General features: G+C 40.7%; 3 protein-coding genes across 3 annotated transcripts in view; all 3 read right to left on the bottom strand.

Annotated features, from left to right (window-relative positions):
- LOC141140483 (mucin-like protein) overlaps positions 1-6,155 on the bottom strand; it is a 58,621-nt gene extending 52,466 nt beyond the window's left edge. The window contains exons 1-2 of the mRNA XM_073627720.1: positions 6,119-6,155; positions 1,553-1,675 (exon numbers count right to left, since the gene is read on the bottom strand). Coding sequence (XP_073483821.1) covers positions 1,553-1,675; positions 6,119-6,155 — 160 coding nt within the window. The remainder of the gene's footprint in view (positions 1-1,552; positions 1,676-6,118) is intronic.
- LOC141139897 (uncharacterized) overlaps positions 1-15,806 on the bottom strand; it is a 158,434-nt gene extending 142,628 nt beyond the window's left edge. The window contains 2 exon segments of the mRNA XM_073626454.1: positions 8,486-9,865; positions 10,310-15,806. Coding sequence (XP_073482555.1) covers positions 8,486-9,865; positions 10,310-15,806 — 6,877 coding nt within the window.
- A 43-nt stretch (positions 15,807-15,849) lies between these two features.
- Positions 15,850-24,335, bottom strand: part of LOC141141227 (uncharacterized) — a 146,587-nt gene continuing 138,101 nt past the window's right edge. The window contains exons 68-72 of the mRNA XM_073628912.1: positions 21,394-21,527; positions 19,915-20,035; positions 19,452-19,571; positions 16,060-16,912; positions 15,850-15,946 (exon numbers count right to left, since the gene is read on the bottom strand). Coding sequence (XP_073485013.1) covers positions 15,850-15,946; positions 16,060-16,912; positions 19,452-19,571; positions 19,915-20,035; positions 21,394-21,527 — 1,325 coding nt within the window. The remainder of the gene's footprint in view (positions 15,947-16,059; positions 16,913-19,451; positions 19,572-19,914; positions 20,036-21,393; positions 21,528-24,335) is intronic.

Consider the following 24,335-nt stretch of genomic DNA (forward strand, 5'->3'; position numbering starts at 1 on the left):
TTAATATGATGCATAAAACATACATGATCTAAAAATCCATATTGATAGTACAATACACAATGTAATAAACAGTACCGCTGCTGTACAGAACCAAAAATAACTTCAAAAGGACAAAGGACCTTGTGAAAGCTGTTGTTATAGCCTTCATTCTAAAATTACTGTTGAAGACTTCATAGAAGAGTGATGTCAGAAAAAGAACCAAGTGGTGCATTGAGTCTACCCCTTTTTTCTATGTTTTTTATTATTTTTGTGTTTTCTTTTGTATTATTTTTTAATTTTACGCTTGTCCTAAATGTGTCTGAAGCCACTTACTGTTGAACGACTCACTACCTTTTCTGGAAGTCTATTACAAGCATCAGCTACTGTTTCAGTAAAATTATAACATCTAAGATCAGTTTTTACCTTTGCTCTTGCCAATTTGAGGTCACGTCCCATATTGAAAATACTACCCTCCTGTTAATTGCAAACATTTTTTTGTCGCTTTTTTTTTTTCTAGGCTCTTGTTTAAAGCTGAACTTTAAACAAGAGCCTAGAGAACAAATGTTGTGTGAATACAATACTCATGTGTAATTTGAATCTTGGTGGGCTTTGTGAATGTCTTCCAGATCTGTGCAGTAATCCAGTTCTCTGTTCAGGGGTTTCCTGCTGTGCTTTCTACTTGTACAGGGTGACTGGTCTTATCCTCTCCCCTTCTTGCAGTTTTCTGCAGGCAGCCTGTAGTGGGTGGAGCCTGCTGGGTCCCTCCCACAGCTCTGCTATGTTTAGCACAGTGATGATGTCATTACTATTTTACGTGGTAATCACTGGGCTTGTAAAGGCATCTGTGGCACAAAAAGTGGATATATCCTTTGCGACTATATTTTCTAATTAACTCATTCATCCCGTTCCTCCCTTAGTTGTCTTTTTTTTAATGTGTACTGGAATCCTGAATCTGTTTAACTTCCTGACTATGAATAAACCACTTTGGTTAAATCATTGAAACACAACTATGTCCTGTAGTGACTTGATGACTGGCAGATGAAAGTACATCATTTGACGGAACGTAGGAATCCAACATACTCGAAAATGTAATACTGAATTGCTTTTCAGCTATTTGTACCGATTGCGACAGATGATGTACTGTAGCTCTTAAGGCCGAAGCACACAGTAAAGTGCACACGTTTTTTCATGTTCCACTTTTGACAGCCCATTCACTTCAGTAGGCCTCCAGATGCATGTGCAAAAAGTACACGACTTTTAGCAATTGTGCTGTACCAAACCACATGGTACTGCAGTATTATGCAGTTTGGTGGCCACAAACATGCTACATTTGGGGTGCCATTAAAAAATAATGACATTAACAAACTATGGTGTCTAACAAAGGCAGGGCATTCCTGTGTGAATTGGCTTTTTAAGACAGTGAAGTGAGGACTTGCTTTCTACTGAAGAGTCATTCCCTTTTGCAGGCACCTTTCTTAGGAATCTTTTTTTTATATGTATACAGATATTTATTTGTGGAAATGCATACACTTTTAACTCTCTCTATATTTTATTGTTTTGGTATATACTATACCTGTTGTTTTAGTGGTAGGGTTCTGAGTTGCTGTTGTTGTAGTTGTTGTTGTAGTAGTTGTAGGAGTTGCACTTGTACTGGCTTTGGTTGATTCAAGCAGATTTATGCCTGTTGATTTACTACCTATTTGAAAAAAGGCAAAACAGACCTATGCCGTTATAGCCTTCATAAATGTAATTGAAAATCAGATAGATAGATAGATAGATAGATAGATAGATAGATAGATAGATAGATAGATAGATAGATAGTTTTATTAACTCCATCTTCTTTTTCCCTCAGATATATATATATATATATATATATATATATATATATATATATATATATATATATATATATCAGAGGGAAAAATATATATATATGGCAGAAAGAATAGTATTTATAATGTAAAACTGCATGCAGGACACTGGACATACCACTAGGGACAAAGGGGATGTGTAATTATTTGATACAGTACTGTAATCTGTAAGATTACAGTATACTGTATCTATACACCAACACATATATCATATATATATATATATATATATATATATATATATATATATATATATATATATATATATATATATATGTTGGTGGGTTGTAATCAACCTAGTTAGGTGCTCCCCAGGATGGGGGGGGGGGGTGAGGGCTCTTTTTTTCCCAGTTCTTTTCAAGGTTTTTCTTTAGGTCCGACCCACTGTGTTATAAGAGGGAGACAGTGGTCTGGAATGGTGAGCCCGAAGGGGAGAGAGTAGAAGAGCCACGCTTATGTGGAGTAAGAAAATGTTGTCTGCTGCTATGACCATGTTGTAGGAGGTCATCGGGACCAAGGGTTCATCCCCAAAGACACCAGCCATTGAGGAATGCCTTACACAAGGACTCTACCTTTGCTGGTATGCCAGGACAGCACGTAGCCTGAGTGATGATTAGGAATGTAGGAGGACAGACTGTTCTCGCATGTTGGACTTTGTAATATGTTGCACTTTTTTAAAATAAAGCTTTTGAAACCTTGTTCCCACCTGGTCTAAAGTTGCTTAAGGAGATGTAATGCAAGTAACCGGCACATTTCTATGACTAAGAACACTAAGTCACCTTGGGGTATGAATAGGGCACAAGGGGTGGGCGGGAGGCACGTCTACCCAGGACGTAATGGTTTAATGTAGGGATGGGGGCGCCTTCCTTCTTTTATAAGGCTGCCTGGAGTAATGACAACAACATCTCTACTCCTGTCAGTCCAGTGCTGGGAGCAGCAAAGAGAGGAGGAGAGAACCGGGAGGTGGCGCAGGCAGTGTTCTCGCTCCTGCTCATTCTTCCTGCCAGTGCAGTGCTCCTTTATTAACAAGCAGGTGGGGGTGTTCACAGACACACAGGAGCTGGACCAACAGGAAGGATGAGAGTGAGAGAGAGAACAGCCCGCACCACCGAGCGCAGAATTGTCAAGTTGTCAAGGAGAAAGCTGCGAGTGGAGGAGAGAGCCATGAGTGAAGGAGGGAGCCATTAACACATGCATGTGCTCAATGTTAAAGCGGAGCTGCACAGTGATTTTGAAAAGTGATTGACTGCTGGGTTTAGGATCCCTTAAGCTTGCACATCATGAAGGATGGGGGCGCAGATTGACATCTTTGCCCTGGGCGCTGGATGACCTTGTCCCGGCACTGGGTATGAAGACATCAGTACAAGACTCCATACAGTGTGAAGATACAAGTGGTTATCAATGGTAACAGAGGTTTACCAAGCAGCCTGTTGTGAAACATGTGCCTGTGGCAGGAGGGATAGCCTCTTGCAGGAGGGAGCTATTGCCGGCACTCTCGCCATGAGCAGTGTGTCTCCCATAGCAATGGGAGCAGACTCGCACTGCAGAGGTTCCTGGCCTGTGCACAGGTATGGAAAAGAGGGATCTAAGTGCTCGTATGGAGTCCACACTAGGTGGGAGCAGCAGGACCCAATCCTGTTACTGGGAGAGAAGTAGCGGTGATATGCGGGATGGGTGGATGTGGACAAGGCTCAGTGTGTCCCTCCTAAATGCAAGCTACAGTAAGGTGTACATTTTCACGGGGACCCGAGAGTTAATTGGAGAACATTTATGGTGCAAGTGTACATAATGTACATTCAGCTCTAAAAGCAGAAGCCCACCTTAAAGTGGTTGCAAACCCTCACATATTGTCAGGGCTGGGCTTTCAACCCTTCTCAGTGCTCAGGTAGCTCAGCTGTCGGTTAATTGCCAGCACTCATCGTTCCACAGTGGCTCACCTGGTGATCATTTCCTACTCTTCAGTCCAGCCTGCAGCCAGCCCCTTCTGCCTAGTTCATTCCTTGAGTGCCTTTGCCTTGGACAAACATATCTGGAAACACTCTGCTGTGTTCCTGTTGAATACTTGCCTGACTGACATCCCTTCTGATTCCTGATTCTGTCCGCTGCCTCCGACTACGATGATCTCTGACTTCCTGATTTAATGGCGCGTTCTGACTTCCTGCTTTGGCTACCGTACCCTGGCTATGTTTTGACTACGTTTACTATTTGTACCATTTTACTATTATATTAAAAGGTGTGATTTTAACTGCATTTTCTGTCTCCCTCTGATTCATGGTTCCTGTCACAAATATCAAGTGAAGTGAGTAGCCTCAGATGATATATAGAGATGAAACAAATTTTCCTACATAAGTTTTAATTGTATATCTGCCGTCTTCCCCTTTCTACACTCTTTTGAAAGTGCAGATCATGTTAGAAATCTTTCTTCCTCTTTTAGCAGTGGGTGTGGAGTCTGGGCTTACACTGTGTAACAGCTGATTGAAGGGAAAGGACACACCCCTATCCACATAGGCAGAGGAACGAAGAAACATGCAGAGCTGTAGTCTGAATAGATAAGCTGTGTGCTTATCTCCCCTCTTCAACACAAATTTTCAGCTACTGTTACCTCATGTGCTGGAGAGCTTGTCAGATGTGACTCATGCTGATAACATAGCAACAGAGCACCAGAGAGAAATGGCACTTAGGGCTTTGGAGAGAGATAAGTAAACACTATGTATATATGTGCTTAGGTCCAATTTTGTGAATGGGGTCTACAACCACTTTAAGGTCGAGTATTCCCCCATGGCAGCATTGATGAAAACAGCACAGAAGTAAAAAGGTACCCCATGTGTAATTAAATGATCCTTTTACAGGTGTCTAGTATAGCTGAGAAGAACCCACCTTGGGGTAAGCCTCTTATGTGACCCACTCTTGGCACCCAACGAGGAGGGGAACATGGAGGAGGTACCACCCACCTACCCTTATATATATCTCTGCTCTCTAGCTTCTGGATAGGCCCTCAGACAGCCTAGCAGCCAGATGTACCCTGGATAGGCCAAAAATAACACCCACCCAGACACCCATCTAGGTGACACAGAACACTGATCAGCTGACTCCTCTCAAATATATAGGTTCTCTCAGCAGGCTACAGGGCCCAGGAAAACCCCTGCCTATTGGCTGAGACACCCCATATACTCCTAATCTGTCCTTGCATCGTCCTTTTCTTATCTAATGTCACCAGGTACCCGGCCACCCAGCGACTGAAGAGAGAAGTGCAGCAATTCCAGAGTTAGGGTCAAATCAATTGATCCCTAACAGTTGGCCAAGGCAATAATACCTGGCAACTAAAAGAAACCCTGCCTAAACTTCAGTGTGCTACACAGACTAAACACAGTGTGGACACATGGGAAGATGGCATGGGACTAGAGGGCACAAGAAAAGGGAGGGTGACTCTTGGAAACAGGGGAATAGAAATGGAGAGTGTGGCTAGTTGTTGCTGTCAGAGGAAGGAGGGTGTCAGGCAAAAGGGCGAAAGTTAGAAATCTCCCAAGAATTTAGGAAAAGCAGGGGGTAAATAGGATGGAAGTAAGATTTCTATAAATGCACATGTCCCTGGCTAGGAAGGCAGGAGTGAGGGTAATCTATATAAGCTGTGGAGAAGAGAAGAGGAATACAAGAGTATCACCCTCTGTGTCAGGTACTAGTTATGGTAGTTAGAGGAAAATTTACTGTTTAGGCTCTGCTGTAGCCAGCGGAGCTTGTGGATTGCTTTTGTCTACTCTGGTTCTGCATCAGCAGGCTTGCCTGTCTCCTCCTGTCTTTCCAGAACTTTCTAGAAGCATAGTGAGCCGGTGCGGGCAGTGTCTGAGTTGGCCCTATATACAGACTCAGCCAATCCCTGGTCAAGAAGAGTGGCCAGCAGGGGGCTGAGAGTAGCGTAACCACATGTCCCGGATTGCGCGGGGCAGTCCTACAATTGTCAGCCCTGGTCCGGGCACCTTCATTCTGGGACAATACAGTGTGCCGGAATTGCCCTCTGGTCCTGGGATCTAATGCCCCCTAAAATAGCCCTCACATCGCCGCTGTCACTCACTGTCAACCTGTGGTGGACCCCTGGCTGGCGAGGACCCCTTTTACGTTGTTCACCACGGCTGCTGGCTCCCTGCCCAAACTTGTTGCTAGCCGAGGCCCGCCTGGCATCTAGCAACCAGTGACGGCACGAGGAGGAGAGAGGCAGAGGCCCCAGGATTTAACGTCCTCCTTCTCTGCACCTACTGCTTAGCTCCACCCACCTTCTCCCTGTATCTTCTTGAGGCCAGCCAGCGGCATACAGAAGAAACATCTGACTGCTGTAGTGCACAATGGGAGAGATAAGTTTAAGTAGAAAAGGCAAGTAAGGTCCAAAGCACTCACAGATTAGAGATCAGGGTTAAAATCATCAGTCAGGTCTCCCCAGCAGCCAGCGTACTGTGCTGAACTGTCAGCACTTCACAGCAGAGCTCAGAGTGTGTGTGTGTGTGTCAGCCTGGAGCCACTAGAAAGCCTCTGCAGTGCAGTGTGCAGAGAGGACAGACGGCACATAAGGGTTGGCAGATAAGTATGCTGGCAGAAGAGAAAACACTGACACATGAGATGGCAGGATGGGAGAAAGACATATCTTTAGATATCAGGGCAGGGTTCATGCTGGGACTTGTAATCCTTCACTTTTGGGGGATGTGACCTTCCAAAAGTGAAGGACTACAGGTCCCAGCATGAACCCCTCAGTGCTGAAGATGTGATGCCCCGCCCCAGTAAGTGAAGAACAGGTCCCAGCACAATCCCATGAAATCTATGGGGTCACAGTCTTATTTCTCAGGGGTTCATGCTGGGACTTGTAGTCCTTCAATTTTTTTGGGGGGGTCACATCCTTAGATTTCATGGGTTCATGCTGGGACTTGTAGTCCTTCATTTCTGGGGGATCATGTGACCTCCCCAAAAGTGAAGGACTACAGGTCCCAGCATGGGGAGTGTCTCTGAATGGCAGTTTTGAAATGTGGTCACCCTAGCTGAGAGGCAGAGCTTTTTTTCAGCGGGAACGTGGGGGAACGCAGTTCTGGCACCTCCAGCACTAAATGTATGCAGTGGCAAGGGGTAGTGGGGAGTGCTGAAGGGTCCAATGATGCCAGCTGCTGGGGGATCTATTGTTGCTGGTGGGTATTATGTTGCTAGTGGGTCAATTGTGGATGGGCGGATACTGTTGAGGGAGGAGTCTATTGATGCTGGCTGCTGGGGAATCTATTGTTGATAGGGGAGATCTAGTGTTGTGGAAGGGGTCTATTGTTGCTGGGGGGTCTTGTGTTGGTGTGGGTCAGTTGTTGCAGGAAGCGATCTACTGTTGAGGATGGGTCTATTGTTGCCCACTGTCGGGAGATCTATTGTTGCTGGTGGGGTCTTTCATTCCTGAGGTGGGTCTGTTATTGCGAGGTGGTATTTTGTTTAAAGAGGTCTATTGTTGCCGGGGGAATCTGTTATTGTTGGGGGTGTCTTTTATCGAGGGGGGGCTATTGTTGCTGGCTGCATAGGATCCATTTTACTACCTTTATTGCTATAATTACCAAAATCCATAAAGATTACTTGTGTAAAAAGTAACTATCTTGCGGTTACCCTACACATCAATCTACTTATTGAATATATAAAGAGGTGCCGCAACACATAAAAGGCTTAAATACTCAACCCAAATACATATACAAAAAAATAAGTGCGCAACCAAAACAAATAAATTGATATATAAAGTGCTTGAAATAAAGAATACTTAGCACCACAAAAAGATACTCGGTTATGTTTTCTCTAAAATAGATGGTTCTGGGAAGTGGGTATGGGGTGGAAACAAGGGACGGTGCTTTGAGGTGGGTAGGGGGGCAGAGACAAATGGTGACACGGGAGAGGGGAGTTCCTGCACCTATTCTCTGAGAAAAAAAGGGCTGCCAAGAGGTATATATAAGGGTGAGAGCAGATAATAGCAGGGTGGACATTGACCCAGCCTGGAAATGCTGTTAAGCTATGCAAGTCTTTAAAGAAGCTTTCAGAAGTCCTGGATGATTGTGGCTCACCAAGAAGCTAACATATCACCCCTAATGCCGAAGGAGCACTCAAGGCTCTGGTCTGTGTGCTACACAGGAAGTAGAGATTACTGGGGAGGAATGAGCTAGATGGTGAAATATAGGTCCACTTACAGTCTGTCAGATGCACTGTAGTTTGTAGATACGGTCTTGTATATGCTTTAGTTAAAGTGTAGTGTAAAAGTGTCAAACTGTTTCGTCTAGACCCAAATTGCTTGAGTTTATGAAGAGCAGACATAGATGTTTTTTTTTCCTACCCAGCACTATGAGGTTTAGGACTGACTTTAAAAACGAAATGGACATATTCAAACTGAATAAATATTATTGACTCTTAATTATTTTCTTTGTTAAAAGGGATAATACTTTCCAGCAAAAGCAAAGGAGAAATTAATTTGGTAATACAAATGTGAAGGATCTCTGAGAGAAACAATCTGAATAGATCATCTGCACCAAGGAAAACAAATAGGTCATAATTGTTTATGCATTTATTACATTAAAAGATAAATGTACCTGTTTGTGGCGATGATGAAGATGAATAACTCGGAAATGCTGTTGAATTCAAAACAGCAGTTTGTTCAGTCAACATAGTTGTTTGCAATTTGGATGATGACTCATAAGTAGTGATTTTCTCAGTAGATGAGGAAGGAGATATACTGCTGAAATCTGAGGTATATATGAGAATTGGTCTGGGATCCAATGTGGATAGAATAGTAGCGGTACTTGAGGCGTCAGTAAAAGAAGATATAGACATGCCAGGTTCTGTTGTAAATGTTGATAAAGTAGTCATTGGTTTTGTAGATGTAAAGTCAAAAGTTGTTTGATATTCAGAGGTCGATAACCCAGATCTGCTTGGTACTTCTGAAGCTGAAATTGCATTTGTACTCAATGTTTCCATTTTTGTTGCCGTTGGCGATGTTAGATGTGAAAAATCAGATGGTTCATTTGAGGTAGTCTCAGATGGGATAGAATGTAATTCAGTAGACTGTTCAGTTGTTAGAGAAGCAGGGGAACTTTCACTGTTAGGAGTTTTTTTAGTAAACATAGTTGTTTGCAATTTAGATGCTGACTCATAACTAGTGATTTTCCCAGTAGATGAGGAAGCAGATATACTGGTGAATTCTGAGGTATATATGGGAGTTGGCCTTGGTTCCAATGTGGATACAATAGTAGCAGTACTGGAGGTGTCAGGAGATGAGGATAAAGACTTCTGGGGTTCTGATGTAAATGTAGATAATCTAGTCATTGGTTTTGTAGATGTAATATCAAAGGTTGTTTGATATTCAGAGGTTGATAACCCAGATCTGCTTGTGACTTCTGAAGTTGAAATCATATTTGTACTCAATGTTTCCATTATTGTTGCCTTTGGAGATGTTAAAAGTGAAACATTAGATTGTTCATTCGAGGTAGTCTCAAATGAGATAGAATGCAATTCATTAGACTGTTCAGTTGTTAAGGAAGCAGGGGAACTATCACTTTCATCAGTTTTTTCAGTCAGCATAGTTGTTTGCAATTTAGATGATGACTCATAAGTAGTGATTTTCTCAGTAGAGGAGGAAGGAGATATATTGCTGAAATTTGAGGTATATATGGAAGTTGGCCTTGGTTCCAATGTGGTTACAATAGTAGCAGTATTGGAGGTGTCAGGAGATGAGGATAAAGACATCTGGGGTTCTGACGTAAATGTTGATAATGTAGTCAATGGTTTTGTAGATGTAATATCAAAGGTTGTTTGATATTCAGAGGTTGATAACCCAGATTTGCTTGTTGCTTCTGAAGCTGAAATCATATTTGTACTCAATGTTTCCATTATTGTTGCCTTTGGTGAAGTTAGATGTGAAAAATCAGAAGGTTTATTTGAGGTAATCTCAGATAGGATAGAATGTAATTCAGTAGACTGTTCAGTTGTTAGAGAAGCAGTGGCACTTTCACTTTCAGCAGTTCCTTTACTCAACATAGTTGTTTGCAATTTGAATTCTGACACATAAGTAGTGATTTTCTCAGTAGAGGAGGAAGCAGATATACTGGTAAAATCGGAGGTATATATGGGAGTTGGTCTGGGTTCCAGTGTGGATAGAATAGTAGAGGTACTGGGGGCTTTAGTAGAGGAGGATAAAGACATGCCGGGTTCCATTGTAAATGTAGATAAAGTAGTCATTGGTTTTGTAGATGTATTATCAAAGTTTGTTTGATATTCAAAGGTCGATAGCCCAGATCTGCTTGTTGCTTCTGAAGGTGAAATCATAGTTGTGCTCAATGTTTCCATTATTGTTACCTTTTGTGATGTTAGATGTGAAGAAGCAGATGGTTCCTTTGAGGTAGTCTCAGACGGGATAGACTGTAATTTAGTAGATATTTCAGTTATCAGGGAAGAAGGAGCACTTTCACTTTCAGCAGTATTTTCAGTCAAAGTAGTTGTTTGCAATTTAGATGCTGCCTCATAAGTAGTGATTTTCTCAGTAGATGAGAAAGCAGATATACTGGTAAAATCAGAGGTATATATGGGAGTTGGTCTGGGTTCCAATGTGGATACAATAGTAGTGGTACTGGAGCTGTCAGTAGATGAGGATAAAAACATCTGGGGTTCTGATGTAAATGTAGATAATGTAGTCAATGGTTTTGTAAATGTAATATCAAAGGTTGTTTGATATTCAGAGGTTGATAACCCAGATTTGCTTGTTGCTCCTGAAGCTGAAATTGCATTTTTACTCAATGTTTCCATTATTGTTGCCGTTGGCGATGTTAGATGTGAAAAATCAGATAGTTTGTTCGAGGTAGTAATAGATGGGATAGAATGTAATTCAGTAGACTGTTCAGTTGTTAGAGAAGCAGGGGAACTTTCATTTTCAGCTGTTTTTTCAGTCAACATGGTTGTTGTCAATTTGGATGATGACTCATAGGTAGACATTTTCTCAGTAGAGGAGGAAGAAGATATATTGGTGAAATCTGAGGTATATATGGGAGTTGGTCTGGGTTCCAGTGTGGACAGAATAGTAGAGGTACTGGGGGCTTCAGTAGAGGAGGATAAAGACATGCCAGGTTCTGATGTAAATGTAGATAAAGTAGTCATTGGTTTTGTAGATGTAATATCAAAGGTTGTTTGATATTCAGAGGTCGATAACCCAGATTTGCTTGTTGCCTCTGAAGCTGAAATCATATTTGTACTCAATGTTTCCATTATTGTTGCCTTTGATGAAGTTAGATGTGAAAAATCAGAAGGTTTATTTGAGGTAATCTCAGATAGGATAGAATGTAATTCAGTAGACTGTTCAGTTGTTAGAGAAGCAGTGGCACTTTCACTTTCAGCAGTTCCTTTACTCAACATAGTTGTTTGCAATTTGAATTCTGACTCATAAGTAGTGATTTTCTCAGTAGAGGAGGAAGCAGATATACTGGTAAAATCGGAGGTATATATGGGAGTTGGTCTGGGTTCCAGTGTGGATAGAATAGTAGAGGTACTGGGGGCTTCAGTAGAGGAGGATAAAGACATGCCGGGTTCCATTGTAAATGTAGATAAAGTAGTCATTGGTTTTGTAGATGTATTATCAAAGTTTGTTTGATATTCAAAGGTCGATAGCCCAGATCTGCTTGTTGCTTCTGAAGGTGAAATCATATTTGTGCTCAATGTTTCCATTATTGTTACCTTTTGTGATGTTAGATGTGAAGAAGCAGATGGTTCATTTGAGGTAGTCTCAGACGGGATAGACTGTAATTTAGTAGATATTTCAGTTATCAGGGAAGAAGGAGCACTTTCACTTTCAGCAGTATTTTCAGTCAAAGTAGTTGTTTGCAATTTAGATGCTGCCTCGTAAGTAGTGATTTTCTCAGTAGATGAGAAAGCAGATATACTGGTAAAATCAGAGGTATATATGGGAGTTGGTCTGGGTTCCAATGTGGATACAATAGTAGTGGTACTGGAGCTGTCAGTAGATGAGGATAAAAACATCTGGGGTTCTGATGTAAATGTAGATAATGTAGTCAATGGTTTTGTAAATGTAATATCAAAGGTTGTTTGATATTCAGAGGTTGATAACCCAGATTTGCTTGTTGCTCCTGAAGCTAAATTTGCATTTTTACTCAATGTTTCCATTATTGTTGCCATTGGCGATGTTAGATGTGAAAAATCAGATAGTTTGTTCGAGGTAGTATCAGATGGGATAGAATGTAATTCAGTAGACTGTTCAGTTGTTAAGGAAGCAGGGGAACTATCACTTTCATCAGTTTTTTCAGTCAACATAGTAGTTTGGAACTTGGATGATGACTCATGAGTAGTGATTTTCTCAGTAGATGAGGAAGGAGATATACTGCTGAAATCTGAGGTATATATGGGAGCTGGACTGGGTTCCAATGTGGATACAATAGTAGCGGTACTGGAGGCGTCAGGAGATGAGGATAAAGACATCTGGGATTCTGAGGTAAATGTAGATAATGTAGTCAATGGTTTTGTAGATGTAATATCAAAGGTTGTTTGATATTCAGAGGTTGATAACTGAGATTTGCTTGTTGTGTCTGAAGCTGAAATCATATTTGTACTCAATGTTTCCATTATTGTTGCCTTTGGTGATGTTAAATGTGAAACATCCGATGGTTCCTTTGAGGTAGTCTCAAATGAGATAGAATGTAATTCAGTAGACTGTTTAGTTGTTAAGGAAGCAGGGGAACTATCACTTTCATCAGTTTTTTCAGTCAACACAGTTGTTTGGAGTTTGGATGATGACTCATAAGTAGTGATTTTTTCAGTAGAGGAGGAAGGAGATATACTGCTGAAATCGGAGGTATATATGGGAGTTGGCCTTGGTTCCAATGTGGATACAATAGTAGTGGTACTAGAGGCATCAGTAGATGAGGATGAAGACATCTGGTGTTCTGATGTAAATGTAGATAAAGTAGTCATTGATTTTGTAGACGTAATATCAAAGTTTGTTTGATATTCAGAGGTTGATATCCCAGGTTTTCTTGTTGCTTCTGAAGCGGAAATCATATTTGTACTCAATGTTTCCATTATTGTTGCCTTTGGTGATGTTAAATGTGAAACATCCAATGGTTCCTTTGAGGTAGTCTCAAATGAGATAGAATGCAATTCAGTAGACTGTTCAGTTGTTAAGGAAGCAGGGGAACTATCACTTTCATCAGTTTTTTCAGTCAACACAGTTGTTTGGAGTTTGGATAATGACTCATAAGTAGTGATTTTCTCAGTAGAGGAGGAAGGAGATATACTGCTGAAATCTGAGGTATATATGGGAGTTGGACTGGGTTCCAATGTGGATACAATAGTAGCGGTACTGGAGGCGTCAGGAGATGAGGATAAAGACATCTGGGATTCTGATGTAAATGTAGATAATGTAGTCAATGGTTTTGTAGATGTAATATCAAAGGTTGTTTGATATTCAGAGGTTGATAACCCAGATTTGCTTGTTGCTCCTGAAGCTAAATTTGCATTTTTACTCAATGTTTCCATTATTGTTGCCGTTGGCGATGTTAGATGTGAAAAATCAGATAGTTTGTTCGAGGTAGTATCAGATGGGATAGAATGTAATTCAGTAGACTGTTCAGTTGTTAGAGAAGCAGGGGAACTTTCATTTTCAGCTGTTTTTTCAGTCAACATGGTTGTTGTCAATTTGGATGATGACTCATAGGTAGACATTTTCTCAGTAGAGGAGGAAGAAGATATATTGGTGAAATCTGAGGTATATATGGGAGTTGGTCTGGGTTCCAGTGTGGACAGAATAGTAGAGGTACTGGGGGCTTCAGTAGAGGAGGATAAAGACATGCCAGGTTCTGATGTAAATGTAGATAAAGTAGTCATTGGTTTTGTAGATGTAATATCAAAGGTTGTTTGATATTCAGAGGTCGATAACCCAGATCTCCTTGTTACTTCTGAAGCTGAAATCATATTTGTACTCAATGTTTCCATTATTGTTGCCTTTGGAGATGTTAAAAGTGAAACATTAGATGGTTCCTTTGAGGTAGTCTCAAATGAGATAGAATGCAATTCAGTAGACTGTTCAGTTGTTAAGGAAGCAGGGGAACTATCACTTTCATCAGTTTTTTCAGTCAACATAGTAGTTTGGAACTTGGATGATGACTCATGAGTAGTGATTTTCTCAGTAGATGAGGAAGGAGATATACTGCTGAAATCTGAGGTATATATGGGAGCTGGACTGGGTTCCAATGTGGATACAATAGTAGCGGTACTGGAGGCGTCAGGAGATGAGGATAAAGACATCTGGGATTCTGAGGTAAATGTAGGTAATGTAGTCAATGGTTTTGTAGATGTAATATCAAAGGTTGTTTGATATTCAGAGGTTGATAACTGAGATTTGCTTGTTGTGTCTGAAGCTGAAATCATATTTGTACTCAATGTTTCCATTATTGTTGCCTTTGGTGATGTTAAATGTGAAACATCCGATGGTTCCTTTGAGGTAGTCTCAAATGAGATAGAATGCAATTCAGTAGACTGTTCAGTTGTTAAGGAAGCAGGGGAACTATCACTTTCATCAGTTTTTTCAGTCAACACAGCTGTTTGGAGTTTGGATGATGACTCATAAGTAGTGATTTTTTCAGTAGAGGAGGAAGGAGATATACTGCTGAAATCGGAGGTATATATGGGAGTTGGCCTTGGTTCCAATGTGGATACAATAGTAGTGGTACTAGAGGCATCAGTAGATGAGGATGAAGACATCTGGTGTTCTGATGTAAATGTAGATAAAGTAGTCATTGATTTTGTAGACGTAATATCAAAGTTTGTTTGATATTCAGAGGTTGATATCCCAGGTTTTCTTGTTGCTTCTGAAGCGGAAATCATATTTGTACTCAATGTTTCCATTATTGTTGCTTTTGGTGATGTTAAATGTGAAACATCCAATGGTTCCTTTGAGGTAGTCTCAAATGAGATAGAATGCAATTCAGTAGACTGTACAGTTGTTAAGGAAGCAGGGGAACTATCACTTTCATCAGTTTTTTCAGTCAACACAGTTGTTTGGAGTTTGGATAATGACTCATAAGTAGTGATTTTCTCAGTAGAGGAGGAAGGAGATATACTGCTGAAATCTGAGGTATATATGGGAGTTGGACTGGGTTCCAATGTGGATACAATAGTAGCGGTACTGGAGGCGTCAGGAGATGAGGATAAAGACATCTGGGATTCTGATGTAAATGTAGATAATGTAGTCAATGGTTTTGTAGATGTAATATCAAAGGTTGTTTGATATTCAGAGGTTGATATCCCAGGTTTTCTTGTTGCTTCTGAAGCTGAAATCATATTTGTACTCAATGTTTCCATTATTGTTGCCTTTGGTGATGTTAAATGTGAAACATCCGATGGTTCCTTTGAGGTAGTCTCAAATGAGTTAGAATGCAATTCAGTAGACTGTTCAGTTGTTAAGGAAGCAGGGGAACTATCACTTTCATCAGTTTTTTCAGTCAACACAGTTGTTTGGAGTTTGGATGATGACTCATAAGTAGTGATTTTTTCAGTAGAGGAGGAAGGAGATATACTGCTGAAATCGGAGGTATATATGGGAGTTGGTCTGGGTTCCAATGTGGATACAATAGTAGTGGTACTGGAGGCGTAAGGAGATGAGGATAAAGACATCTGGGGTTCTGATGTAAATGTAGATAATGTAGTAAATGGTTTTGTAGATGTAATATCAGAGTTTGTTTGATATTCAGAGGTTGATAACCCAGATTTGCTTGTTGCTTCTGAAGCTGAAATCATATTTGAACTCAATGTTTCTATTATTGTTGCCTGTTGTGAAGTTAGATGTGAAAAACCAGATGGTTTGTTTGAGGTAGTCTCAGATGGGATAGAATGTAATTCAGTAGACTGTTCAGATGTTAGAGAAGCAGTGGCACTTTCACTTTCAGCAGTTCCTTTACTCAACATAGTTGTTTGCAATTTGAATTCTGACTCATAAGTAGTGATTTTCTCAGTAGAGGAGGAAGCAGATATACTGGTGAAATCGGAGGTATATATGGGAGTTGGTCTGGGTTTCAGTGTGGATAGAATAGTAGAGGTACTGGGGGCTTCAGTAGAGGAGGATAAAGACATGCCGAGTTCTGATGTAAATGTAGATAACGTACTCATTGGTTTTGTAGATGTAAAATCAAAGGTTGTTTGATATGCAGAGGTCGCTAACCCAGATCTGCTTGCTACTTCTGAAGCTGAAATCATATTTGTACTCAATGTTTCCATTATTGTTGCCTTTGGTGAAGTTAGATGTGAAAAATCATCTGGTTCATTTAAGGTAGTCTCAGACGGGATAGAATTTAATTCAGTAGACTGTTCAGTTATTAGGGAAGAAGGGGCACTTTCAGCAGTATTTTCAGTCAACATAGCTGTTTGCAATTTGGATGCTGACTGATAAGTAGTGATTTTCTCAGTAGATGAGGAAGCAGATATACTGGTGAACTCTGCGATAGGTATTGGACCTGTTCTGGGTTCTGGTGTGGAAAAAACAGCAGATGAACCATGGTCCTCAGTAGAATGGGATAGAGAAATGGTCGGTTCTGATGTCAATATAGATGGTGTACTTGGTGGTTCTTTAGATATAATGTCAATGGTTGTTTTATATTCAGAGGCTGATGGATACACACTCACTGCTACAGTGGGCCCTACTGTTGGTAATGTGGTATTTATATGCAATGTTGAGTTTTCATCATTGGTACTTGATGCTGTTGTCACACTGTCATTTCTAGAAAATGTAGTACTAGAATGTGAGCCCTGGGTTGAATGAACATCTTCTGTTGCACTGTCTGTTGTGCTAGCTACAATCATAGTGGTATTAAGATATAATGCTGTTGTTCCAGCAGCTGGTGCTGTGGGTGATTCCACAGTTTTGTTGCTTTTGATCTCATTTGTAAGAGCTGAACTGGAAGCTGTAGGGTTCACATGAGATGTTGATCTATCAATAGATTCAGAAGAGAGAGGAACTGATGTTGCTTCTGAAATATACTTTGCAGATGTCTGTGTCATTGTTGTCTGTAAGACATCTGAAACAAAAATACATAATGTAAGATTCATAGAGGAATCGTTTACGAGTGAATGATATAAATGTATTCAGTTGGTAATAAGTGACCATAAAAATTAGCTGCTACCCCCAAATATAGCAGAGATCTTTGTAGTAGTGCTGACTACTACAGTGATTATCAGCTTACACAAAGGTATGAAATATGCACACTTACATTGGTCCAAGCTAAATCAATATATGTATGCAGGTAAGATCATACCTGGAGTTCAGTTTTAATAAACACCAAATATTCTTTTAATTCTATAGGTTTTTACTGTGAAAGAGGGATGTGAATTTCCAGTTCCAACACCCTGCTAGCCTGTGCTTACAGTGAACCAAAAGTGTATAAATTAATATTACCGGTAACGTGAAGATCTTTGCGGTGCCTGCAATTACCTCTGTTTATATTCAAATCAGCTGCTTTGTGCCTGGGAAAGATTATGGATCCCATGCCCAAGTAATATACCGGGTCTTAAATACTCTCTAAGGTGACATTATGCCTCCCTCCCAGCACTAAGTCTATATTCAGGCTTAGGAATGTTAGTTTACATCTGTGGTGGTCAACTTATAAGGTATTAGGGGCCCAAATTGTGGCCCTTATCATCACAAAAGGGCTTCATGTTATGTTTATTATATGTAGTGCTATGTAGTGCTAGATACGTCTGTCACAGACTGCAGACATACTAGAGGAATGATGACCAGAGACTGGGGACATGCTATAGGTTTAAATGGAGGCTGATGATATGCTGTAGAAGATAGTGAGTGACTGGGAACATGTTACATGAAGTTCATAAACATTACTACCCTGTTTCCCCGAAAATAAGACCTAGCGTGATTGTTGGTGATGGCTGCAATATAAGCCCTACCCTCCAAATAAGCCCTAGTTAAAGTGATTGTAGGTCTTATTTTCAGGGTAGGGCTTATTTTTGAGGAAACAGGGTAGGGCTTATTTGGAGGGTAGAGCTTATATTGCAGCGATCACAGACAATCACGATAGGTCTTATTTTCGGGGAAACAGGTTATGCACACCTGCAGTACATAGTTTGTCATCAGAGACCGGATCTAATCTTTCTTTGCTGTAGTTTCACTTTCATTTACAGGTCCCCCACCACCACCACTCTGTGACTGAACATTAAATGGAGAAAAGGCACACTGATGATCTCATCTCTGTATCCTCTTCTCCTATCGGCATGCTTCTTCCACTGCAACACACCTGATTAGCTTGTTGTGAAGCTCTTCCCCACCCCCTTGAACTATGTTGTACAGATTGTACAGTAGAATGCAATAGGCTGAAATCAGATCAAATCCAGTTACTTACACAGCTTGGGTTTGAAAAAAATACATGTGATGATCTATTATTGATTACAGTTCTGTAATAAAGTGTGTCTTTTATATTTGCCTTAAGTCCAGCTACAAATGTAGTTGAGGCTAACACTATAATAATTAAAATACTAATTGCAAGATGGACTTCTTGTCATTTTTCGGTATTGTGATTGATGAAGATCTCTATAAAATATCACCTGGCATCGCCTGCACATTAATGTTTGCATACAACAAATGCACCATACAGTCTTTAATTTTTCATTAGCTTACAATGATTTTTTCCATAAAAAGTCTAGAGACACGTTTGCATTGTGAACGTGTTTATTAAATAGTGAATTTTAGGAAAATATTTAAAAATGTTATTGAATATCTTCAATGAAACCTACTAGGACAATTCATTAAGTTATAACAATATTAGTATTTCAATCATAACTCTTTTAACTCTTTATTAACTACTTTTTACAACTGAAACTGAGTTTTCTGTTCATTCTGTTCAGATTTTATTGCGTGGATCAGCTATATTTGTGATGTGTATTACATTACTTTGTGGTATTTTGTATTTAACCACTTCAATACTGGGCACACCCCCTTCCTTATATTTTTTTAAAAACAGGTAGAGTTTTCTTTTGGTGGTATTTAACCACCATTGTTTTTTTTTTTTTTTTGCTAAACATACGAAAAATAACTGAAAATTTTGAAAAAAAACAGTGGTGATTAAATAACAACAAAAGAAAGCTCTATTTGTCTCAAAAAAGATTAAAAAATTCATTTGCGTACAGTACTGCATGACTGAGTAATTGTTATTCAAAGTGTCAAAGCACTAAAAGCTGAAAATTGGCCTGGGCAGGAAGTTAGGTGAAAGTGTCCAGGATTGAAGTGGTTAAAGAGACAGCGCACACACCCAATGTGAGAGCTGGACCAATGTAAGTATGCAATTAAGATCATACCTGGTGTTCGGTTTTAAGTTTAATTGGGTTTACATATTTTTTGATAATAGAATGTATTTTAAACAAAGTAGTAATTTTGAAAGGTAACATCGATCAGTTTCAATTTAATTGGGTTTATCTTCCAAATACTGTCATTATTACTCTCTATGCAGAGCTAGAAGAGGGTTTCCCTTACCTGTACAGTTGGGGCTATATCTACTAAATACTGTCATTATTATTCCCCATGCAGAGCTAGAAGAGAGTTTTCCTTACCTGTACAGTTATGGCCAGAATATCCTGGGAGGCACGCACAGGAATAAGAGCCATTTGTGTTTATACAAAGAGAATTGCTTGTACAATTGTTAAGAGAAGTTATAGCACATTCATCAATATCTGGAACAGAAACAGATGCAAAAAAAATAAATATTTAATTCAATTAAGGAAGAACAATAAACCAAGACAAAGAAGGGCACTGGAATGTTGTTTATTTTGCACAAATGTGTTAAATATATGTGTACAATTTTTTTTATTCCCCTATATTGAATTAGTAAGCAGTGGACAAATGTTTGTAAATCCACTATTTTACTAGATAACTTACTAAATATCAAAGTCAAACTCGTTTTTGTAAAATCGTTGAGAATATAAAGAAACCCACTCCATTTTCAGCATGTGTACATGACCCCGTCACCGTGTATGTATGATTATAATATTTATAAGAATAATATAGTTAATATACCTCTGCAGAAGATATATGGATCTCCATTATAGCCACTGGCACATTGACAATTATAGCTTCCTGGTGTGTTGGTGCATACAGTATTCTCTGCATAACTTGATATGTTCATGCATTTATCTCCCTCCTCAACCCAAAATGTTGGCAGGTCTTTGACATCATTAAGTGCAATGCAATACAAGACCAGTGGTGGATGCTGGTCCTGCATTACACGTAATGATGATCCGAATAACCCCCCCACTTTTCTATCACCTGTCTGTCTGCATTGGGAGTAGTGGCATGTCCCCAGAGCACTCTCTAGTGTCCTGTGCCAACCTTGCTCTGCCTTCCCCATCTGTCCCCGGCCCGGGTTACCCAGATCCCAGCAATATGGCGGAGGGTGAGAGCCTTGGAGCGTCATTGAGCACAAAAGGGTTCTGCAGGAGAATGAGCAGATGGCCAGGGCGTGTGTGGAGGCCACCCTGCGGTGAGATGTGTGTGGGGGGGGGGTGTCAGGTGCTCAGATTTCCTCCATTGTCTCCTCTGTGCCATTCTCCCCCCTCTGATCTGATGGTCCTGGTGATACTGGCTGTTGTACACCACTGAGAGGAGGGAGGGTAGTCTGGCCCAGTGTCTGGTCACTGCTGAGATTTGAAGTCCTGAACACTTCTGGTGATAACACAGAGGACATGGTGTTATCTCCATTATTATTGATATTATTGATCAGCAGATGTCACAGAAGGGGGCTGAGGCTGTGCTTTAACATTAGACTGTAAGCTCTGTGGTCCACCTAAGCTGACAGGAACATCCACCACACTGGAAGGTGTCCACCCATCCCCCACATAAGGGATGAACCTCATCACCCAGCTGTTGTAGCAGTACCAGCATGGGGTGGCAAGAATATGGGAAGGTGGGCTAGCAGAACCAGCATGGGGTGGATGGAGGCCGGGTGTGGGGGTTAGGGGGCGGCGGGGGTCTACAGCAGTGCCAGTGGGAGGTGGCTGGCATGGGGGTTGGCCTAGCAGTACCAGCATGGGGTGGCTGGTAGACAAGGGTGAGCGAGCAGTACCAGTTTGCAAAATGTATGTTCACTTAGCTTAGTGAATTTTGTGAACCTGTTTTCACTTTGAATACTCAAACATGTGCAAGGGACATCAATTAATTTGGCTACATAAACCCAGATAATTAAATTAAGCATAGCATGACCTTGTTTACTTTGAACATTTACTGTTCTTATATTAAATCATCCCCAGTGATTTCTTGAAGAATGTAGAATAATCTCTCTGCAATTGGGCTGATTAAACTAAAGAGAGCTGGGGCAAAAGTGGAGGAGCTATCACCTACAACGAAAAAACACGTTTTAACTTGTAGGAAAACAAAACATACATCTCAATGGCTGGTTTGAACATTGGTCCATCTTTGCTGCAGTTCTTATAAAACACCATTAAATTGTGTTGAGCTGGATAATGATATAATAATAATGGAATATCTGGTAAAATATACGTTCTTACCGTCACATCGATAAGGATTTTGTTGGTTAATTCTGTAACCTGCATTACATGAGCAGTTAAAACCTTCTGGTGTATTGATGCAAATTTGCTCACAAGCAGAGAGTCCTATCCTACACTTATCGATATCTGTCAAGAAAGAAACTTCATTATTCTTAATGTTTGCATATTTTACTGAAGCTTTTTTTTAGTATAGTTAGTATAAGTTTGTGCACAGTAAAAACGTAAAACCTTTTAGTGACAGTGTTGAGTTTGAAAATAGTGGTGCATAGAATCGCATATAAAAACCCTTTGAATAACAATGTTATTTTTGCATAAAGGTGCTAAACTACCCAGCTACAGCTTTAGAACAGTGACTAAAGGTATTCGGGTTTGCTCTCTAGACAAGCATAATATTATGAGATCCATCCAGCATCATGCCTTGCAATGTGGAACCCATTGTTAGGACAAGACGAAGACAAATAAGACTGTTTTTTTTTTTTGTTTTGTTCTTTTGCATTTAGGATAGATTCACCCCTTGGTTACAGATCATTCCACTGACATGTATACTGGGAATAAGAATGTGGATGAGCCCTCTAGTGTGAACTATGAATAGCTCTCAGTAAGTGGAGCAGCAAACAATTAAATTAATGGATAAAGACTAAAGTCATTCTTAAAGTGTTTGTTAACCCCCCCCAAAAAAGAAAATATAGAGATCCTGTTCCCTATAAAGCAAATTAAACAGCACAGTGCTGTGTAATCTGTCCCTCTCTAAACTGTAAAAAAACCTGACTGATCCTGCCACTTCTTGTGTCCCACTCTCTGCGCTGACCATGAAAATCAGGGCTGCTGAGCCCTGACCACTGTGGTCAGTGTATGTGCCTTCCTTATCCGCAGCCCTGCTCTCAGCTCTCCTCTCTCCCCCTCCTCCCTGCCTGTCAGCTCTGCGTTCTGTGTTTCTGTCTCTGCCTGCCGCTATTAGTACAAATAAAATGTTATATATGGCCACTGCCAGCCCCTCTATTATAGTTAGGCATAGCACATTGTATAAGTCTTTAATAAAAATGAAGCTTGTAAATACTGATTAAGCGCAACCTTGAGGCCGGTCACATGACTCTGGGCCAGTTTCCAGGGCTACTGCAGGAGGAGCTGAGCGGCCATGTCATTTCCCTGGCTGACATCAGAGGGAGATCTTGGCCCCTCCTGCAGTAGCCAAGTATCAGAGCTGTATAACGGCCATGAGTCACGTGACCAGCCTGAAGACCGCTCTAAATCGGTACAAGCCTCCTTTTTATTAAAAACATATACAGTGTTCTATGCCTAACTATAATAGAGGGGCTGCCAGTGCTTTACATATTTGGGTTCACAAACACTTTAACACTAACAGTGGGAAGTGAATGACAATACCATATCCTACTAAAATCTAGCTAAAGCTCCCTACCATTCACCTGAAATTACTATAAATTAGTGGATTTGGAAAAAGTATCATTTAGATATCACTTTCTTCACTTCTTGTATATGTCCTTTTATTCTTGCTGTTAGTAGTTAAAGAAAACTGGACAATAGGGAAATATCACGGCTGACTTTACTGACCTATCCCTGAAATTCCAGCTATTTAAAAAAAAAAGAAAACTCAGCAGGGGCTGCCTCCATATTTTCCCCATGTCAGTTTTTCTTTGGGATGCTTAACTGGTTATTCTGGAATTGAATAAAGCCCTCCAGGGTATTGCCTTGTAGGCACCTCTTGATCACAGTATGAAAAATCACTTGATTAAAAGGTTTTATTCCATTCTTCACTCATATATATTGCTAGAGTACAGCTCACAATAAAATTACAACCTGATGCCTGAAAAAACCATCAGCAGGGACACAAACTGCATTTCAATGTTAAAAGAGGTTCTAGCTTTCTTCCACCACTCTAATAAACAGTGTCCTTGTTGCTAATGTGTCCCTGTTAGCTAGATTTACCCTCACTTCCTGTTCTGGTGACAGCTAGGCTAAATGTGGAGAGGTGCAGAGTGGTGTGGCGGCTGTAAACACTCAGAGTCCAGTTGCAAGAAACAGTATTAACTTGTATTAAAGTTTCTAATTCACAACAAGCCTGGCAGGAAGGGACTGGACCGGGCACACTCACAGGAAATAACAGCGATGTGCAGCACAGCAGGTCTCAGATGACCCAACAGAGTCTGTCTTGAGGGATGGAATGCAGCCTGGCCAGTCCGTACCCAAGTGGGGAGCATTCCAGGAGGGATTGCATGTCTCTATCCTTTCCATAACGCTGTTCACTGTCCTTGACAGACTCTGCCTGACCCAAGATGGCCACTAAAGTCACATGGGATGACAGCAGCCAACAGGATAGCTTCGCCAGTGACCCAGGAAACCATAGAGAAACCATGTTCCTCTTGACTTCCTCTCCCTCTGCAAAGCCGCTTCAATTGAGCGTTACACGTAGTGGAGAAAGTAAGCTGCATTTGCTTACATAAAGAACAAAAAGCAAGAATTTTACCCAATACTTACTAAATCCAAAGCTAAAAACAGGCTTGATTATAGACGCATGGCTAAAACTGTTCTGGCCTTACTTCTCTTGTGGGTTCCAGGAGTACATTTTCTTTTGTTCCCCTGTGAACCAGAGTCAGCTGATAGTGGATATTGCTTGCTATTAGCTGATGAAGCAGAGCTGTGCCAGACTTGGGGAGGTTCTCAACAATATTGTTAGGATCCACCATGCTGGCTGATTGGCAGCTGGCTCTTCAAAGAATGGCTGGGAGTCGAAGCCAGTAAGGCATGCCCCCTCACCAGTGAGGGCTGAAGGAGCAGAGTGAAGAGTGGTGACTGACAGTCACTGCTCTCCACTTGGAGCAGACTGAGAACTAAGCAATCAGTGAGAACTTGTGAAATGATCGCTCAGTTCTCTATGTTAGAGTCGGTGTCTTTGTTTTTTTAATGCATCACATACTT

This window comes from Aquarana catesbeiana, linkage group LG04 (assembly GCF_042186555.1).
Source record: "Aquarana catesbeiana isolate 2022-GZ linkage group LG04, ASM4218655v1, whole genome shotgun sequence".
NCBI lineage: Eukaryota > Metazoa > Chordata > Amphibia > Anura > Ranidae > Aquarana > Aquarana catesbeiana.